General features: G+C 45.7%; 1 protein-coding gene across 1 annotated transcript in view; it reads right to left on the bottom strand.

Moving 5' to 3' along the window:
- Positions 1-597: 597 nt before the first annotated feature.
- The window catches only part of PLEKHO2 (pleckstrin homology domain containing O2), a 28,795-nt gene continuing 23,392 nt past the window's right edge, over positions 598-6,000 (bottom strand). The window contains exon 6 of the mRNA XM_056347836.1: positions 598-5,343. Within this exon, the coding sequence (XP_056203811.1) occupies positions 4,117-5,343 (1,227 nt within the window). The 3' untranslated portion in view covers positions 598-4,116. The remainder of the gene's footprint in view (positions 5,344-6,000) is intronic.

Below are 6,000 nucleotides of genomic sequence, written 5' to 3'. Positions count from 1 at the left end.
GCGTGTATATTGCACTCTTTTCCCTGCTTCCTTGTAACTTTTGAACCTACTGACCAGTTCCTGCCCAGTTGTCACAAAAGGGAAGCAGTCACTATGGTACGAATCTTCCTGTAGCTTACTGGCATCTGGGCAGAGGAATGAGGCTCTGGTGTTGCTTACCACCACAAGGATGACTGCTGAGTTAGCTCAACATTTTGTAGACACCAGAGAGTCCACATGAAGATGTTAAGGGCTGCCCAGACAGCACTGCTGGAGACTGCACTTGGTGAGGTCTCCAGCAATGAGGATGCTGCCCACTGCTTTCCAGAAGCAGCAGGAGCATATCCTGGCCTCGGCCGTGCTTTCTGGCCAAGGCAGCCAAGCTGGCAGGCAGGGATGACTCAGGAACTGCACTGTGTGCAGCAGCAGCTCCAGCTCTGTGCCAGCCGCAGCCCCCAGCACTTCTCCTTCCTCCAGACTTGCGGTTAGCACAGCATCTAGCTCACCCCAGCCTGACCACAGCCTGTACAGCATGCCCTTCTCCAGGGTAAAGCCTCCATGTACTGCTGCTGGTGGATCTTCTTTGCTCCTGTTTAGGACAAATGGCTCTTAAACAGCTGATATTTAAAAGGGGGGTTTTATTGCCAAATCTCAAAGCTCTTTACAAGCAGGAGACAAAGTGCTGCCTTTCCACGGGCTGCAGCAGTTGCTTTTCAGATAGCCATCCACATTTGCTTGCTTGCAAACTCACTTCCTTCCTGTCACAGACATGTAACCTGGCGGCACAGCCCAAAACACAGACTCAAGCCCCAGCGCTTCATGCCCAGAGGGTTTTCAGGCACAAGAAAACCAGCCTTAGTGCAGCCAGAAATTAGATGTAAGTTTAAATGTTAAGTTTAAAAGAAGATTAAAAAAAAAGTGCACGGTAGCAGGGCATACCCCGAAGATGGGACTTAATGTATAAGGTCAGAGCAGACCAGGATCCTGTCTCTGACTCTGCCCAGCACTGCCATTTTCAGAGGATGATGTAAAAACACCCCAGGAGGCAGCTGCAGGAGAACCCACTCCCCAGCCCTAGGCACAGCCTGGCTTATGACCAGAATGAGAAGAAAAGTGGGAAAACTGCAGAAGGAACATGATGGTTTTTTTTCCTGCAAGGTCCAGGTGCATCAGGTTTACAGCTGGGCTAGACATTTTACGATGAAACTACTAACCCTATTAGAAAAAATAGTTAAAACCAAAGAGTGTCTAACATAGCATTTTCAGCAGTAGAGTTACTGGGTGCTATGGAGATTCCACTTAAGTTATACTTATTTACAAGACATAATACAAATCTAGTAAGTTCTGTTAGTACAGCAAATACAGTAATTAGCTGTAGCTTGTAAAATGATTTAACTTGTCCATTTCTTAACAGATACAGGGTGTTTTACCTGTTAAGATTCCTACTGATGGGTATTCAGTAACATGTCAGACATTTATTCATTAGAATATTCAGTATAATATAAAAATATACAGTAAATATAAGCACATCCTGTAGGTTTGGCTGTAACAGATAGGGATGTCTGGGTATTTTCATCAGCGCTTTGTCAGACAAGTATCCACAGAACATACTGCCACAACAAAACACCTGTGAGAGCAAAAGCCTTTGTATATAAATTAGGGGACTGAGCTATCCCATAAGCTGTTTTCATTTTCCTGGGTTTTCAGTTCCAGGCTTTGATTTGCCCATCCTGGAGTTTAGGAATGGCTTCAGCTTTGGGATGTGAACCTGGACCCAGAGTTTGCCCTGGTTATATTCCTGTGAGTGTGAACTGTTTTTTCCCCCATCTAATTCATCTCTCGTTAAAGAACTGCATCTTGCAAAAGCCTCCCTGCTCTCTGTAGCTGATGTCCCTTGACTTCCAGTGCACACCAGGTTCTGACAGCTCACATTCATACCACACAGTGTTCGGTAAACAAAAGTGCACATGCAGAAAAATACATTTAGATAGCAGATAGGCACTGATTATTGTCTGTGTTATTAGCCCTTGTCCTAAGTATGTCTGGAAAGGTGAATAAGACCCATGGTTCACATTGAATCTACAGCAGCAAATGACACAGATCCAGAGTTTGCTCCAGGCTGCGTGCCTGGGAGTGGGCTTAGGACGTAGGAAACTTTTTGTCTCAAAGCAGAGCTTTCTGGCACCTGAGCCCTGAGTGTTTTGACTGTGTAGAACTTTCCACGTGAGAGAATAACAAGTGAATTCCCATGCAATGTCTATGGCTGTCTTGAGAGGGGGACAGACCACTAAAACCAAGGCTGGTTTAATCAAAAGAGGCAGAAACACCAGTTCTAGTCGCTACCTGTCTTGCTGGCTCTGGGCGGTGAAAGCCAGGATATCTGGAAGCCCAAAACCAACATTTCTGTGCTTAGACCTGAAGTGCCCACTGCCCAGCCTCAGAAGAGGCTTAGATGGAACTTTACTGAGCTGCTGCTATGGAGGGTATTGGCAGCCTGCTGCAGCCTTGTGGAACCTGGGAAATTATAAAAGAAAGAACAGAAGAAAAAGAAATGGGTGAGCTAAGAGGGCAGGGCCAGCAAATAAGAGACGAGATCTTAGGTAGCATGTCACTCCTTAAAACCAGACTGGGAAGATCACCCTTTTCCATGCTTCCAGAGTCTGGCTCAAGCAAAGGAGAAGCCCTTCAGGCTGTCACACGATTGTCATCAAGAGCAACTGTAGAGATTAGGGGAGGGGACCCAGCCCAGGTGAGGGCCTAATACAGCAGTGATGCAAAGACATGATTTTATCACAGCTGTAATCACGAAAGACCACGGGAGCTGTGGTTGCTTTCAGTGGGTGGGCAGGGAAGTTGTGGGAATTGTGCCGGAGCCTTCTGCAATGCCTTCCTCAGACCCTTCTGTAGCGATGCATTTTTATTTTAATGTACTTAAGCCACTGGGACCAGCCCCAAAGTTGTGCGTGCAAAAAGCCTTTCCCTCCATGTACTCCAATTACTGATGTCTGTGCCAAACCGTGGCTTTCAGGCTAGCCAGGACACAGCAGGTAGAGACATGTTAAATAGGAAGAGGGATGTCACCCAGACCTGCTGCCTGATGCATGCTCTTGTCAGTTAACATCCCAAGACAACACAGAGAGTGAGCCTACAGCTAAAGGAACACACATCCCAGCTTCCTAATGACAGCTCTCCTAAGAAGCTCCTGGGGCTCTCCTGGACACAAGTTCTCCAAATGCCTGGCTAATTGTTCCCTACAATGATGAGGGGATTCAGAGTTACCAGATAGGCATGATCCTCAATAACAAATGTGTTCCGTCGCCAGAAGACACTCCTTCGAAGGCCAAGTGTAACCTCTTTGCCTCAGTTCCCTATTAATGAAACAGGAACAATTAATACTCGCCTAGCAATGATGCATTGAGACTTGTGTTCACTTACACAGTGCTTAGCACACCTGAAGCTCTGCAGAGCCAGACTCAGTGCTTCATACAGCTGCTCCAGGTCTGAGGACACGACTTGTAGCCACGAACTGGCCAGTTTTTGTTTGCCTCTGTGCGAGGTCACTTTTTAATCGTGGATGTGGTTTTATGAGTATCTTTGGAGAAGATTAAACCATTTATCTTTACATTCCCAGATGTACACTGGGCCAGGTGGTCAGGGAAACCTTGCCAGCAAGTGAACAAACACTGACTACATTTATCCTTAAGTGATGTAACTGGGAAAACCAGATAAGTGCCAGTGTAATTTGGTATCTGCTTCTCTGTAAATACAAATAGACAGAGGCTTTTGCTAGAATAGCCATTCTGCTCCTTTCAAAAATCTGGCTTGGTTTGACTACTAGTAATTTTTAAGGCCTGATTCATGGAAAGGACTTTGGATATAGTCCTTAAAGAGCATTCACATTTCTGAAACTGTTCAATGTCCTGTAACTTTCTGCTGTGCTAAGAGGATTAGAACTGAACTGGTATGTACAACATGAAGAGAAAAAGATGCTATAACTGAAAGCTCATTTCTGTCCCATAAACGTGGTGTGTGCACAGCAAAACACCACCTTTTACACACTGGCCTAGCAATGGTACAAATCATAAATGGCAAATGTTTAGCTTTGATTTTGAGAAAGAAGTCTCTTCGAAACGTATGTCAGGGAGCACTTCTTCTATAAAGAGTCACTAGATCCTTTTGCTTTTCTTTCTGTTTCTGTGTTGCTTCTTTTTTCAGTTCTCCGAGACCTTTAATTTCTTGCAAAACTTGTGTAGCTTGCCGAAGTTGTTCTACTGCCTCATTGAGCAATGTCTCTGCCATCACTGGGGGTCCATTCCCCTCCTGGGCCTGTTCCAACCCTTCACGCAAAACCTTCTGCAGAAGTTTTTCTGCCTTTTCCCTTTCATTAGCAACTTTCTCCTCCATTTTAGCTAAGCATTGATGGGAACCCTTGGGGAAACCTTGGCTTGGAAGTGCTCTCTGTGTATTTTTGGAATCAGACAGCAAGTCTCCCAGAGAAGAACTGCGAGGTTTGAGACCTGAAGTGCTTTCTGCACACTCTTTCTCCTCCACAGTTGCTTTTACACTGTCGTGGTCTGTTTCTGTAGCTAAGGAAGTCTGTATCTCTTCTGCTGAAGTCTGCTGTTCCTTCTTGGCAGAGGTTCTCCCATTTCCTTCTTCAGCTTCAGCTGTTGGGGATGTGAACTCTGCTACCTCGCTGGTTGCAATCCCATTCACTGGGGGCTTGGACCTGTCAGACTCCAGGTCTTCCCAGCCCCCAGCTTCCAAATCACCATGGCTGGAGTTCACTGTGGCTAGCATTTTTTCTGATAGAACCTTAGGAGGAACCAGAGGCTTTGTAACATCTGCAGCAGCAATCTCGGCAACGTTGTCTTTGCTGCTATCTCCTGATGATTTCAAGTCTTCTGTGTTTTTAGGCTCAAGGACTGGTTGGTCCCAAGCTACTTTTAGCTTGTCTGGAAGAGGAATTGGTGCTTTTGCTATGCCCCTGTTGCTGACCTCGATGAGGTTCTCTCTGTTCTCCTCACTTGGTGCTTGGGATCCTTCCATATTCTCCTCTGGGTTTACAGAGTCCTCTTCCCTGGCATTTACACTGTCCTTTGATGCTATGCCTTCCTTAAGCTTCTTATCTGGAGGCAACGGAGGAGACAGAGGTTTTTTATGTTCCTGGTCAGGAACATTGTTCCCTGCATCTTGGTCTTCTTTTGTGCCAGTGGGTTTTATGGGTGGCATAGGTGGCTTTGGAGTTTCTTTCTGGGGTGGTGCATTGTCACTTTCACTGATGGTGGAATCCAAGTTTGGCGGTCCGTTGTCCACTATATCCAGATCTAGTCGCAGGATACCATCTGATGTAGACTTGGCAGCCTGAAATAGAAGAGAGAACTTTTTCAGTATCTACCCCATCATCAATCCTGTGCTCCATCATTTAAGTGCAAGACCCTCACAACCAGCACAGCAAGCAAGGGCTTGCCGCTTCACACATCCACCCCATATATACTTAAGAACTGTCAACACTGCAAGAAGAACCTGACTGATAACAAAAGCGGTGCTCTTAAGAGCAGTTTTTTCTATAGCTCAAGAGCAATCTATGGAGCTTGTGCTTCTTCCATGCAGCATCGCCCTGTGCTACCCTCTAACATTCGTAGCCAGCTCTACCTCCGTTATTCTGGTAAATGAAACCCAATGTGATCTGCTGTGCTAAAATTTAATGAGCTATGATAATCATCAGTCCCAAACATCTCACCCAACAAAGAAGAAAGTTGGGTGAAGTCATGTACATTGCAGCAAATCTTATAGTGCATAGTGAAGCACTTTGATCCCCCTGCACAGTCCTGCTTTTCCCCCAGACCAGTACATTCTGTGAATGTCACGGGCATTTTGCTGTTATTTTCTGACTGACAGTGCAGCAACTTGCATGAGAATATTGTGCAAAAGCCAGTAACCATAAGCAGTCAAGAATTAGGACAAAAGGACAGAACTTATTTTACTACTTCCTTCAGAAGAACGTCTCAAAGCCTGTTC

This window comes from Falco biarmicus, chromosome 7, assembly GCF_023638135.1.
Source record: "Falco biarmicus isolate bFalBia1 chromosome 7, bFalBia1.pri, whole genome shotgun sequence".
In the NCBI taxonomy this organism is placed as follows: Eukaryota; Metazoa; Chordata; class Aves; order Falconiformes; family Falconidae; genus Falco; species Falco biarmicus.
The sequence above is the reverse complement of the archived record's forward strand: the minus strand, read 5'-3'. Positions and strand labels throughout refer to the sequence as shown.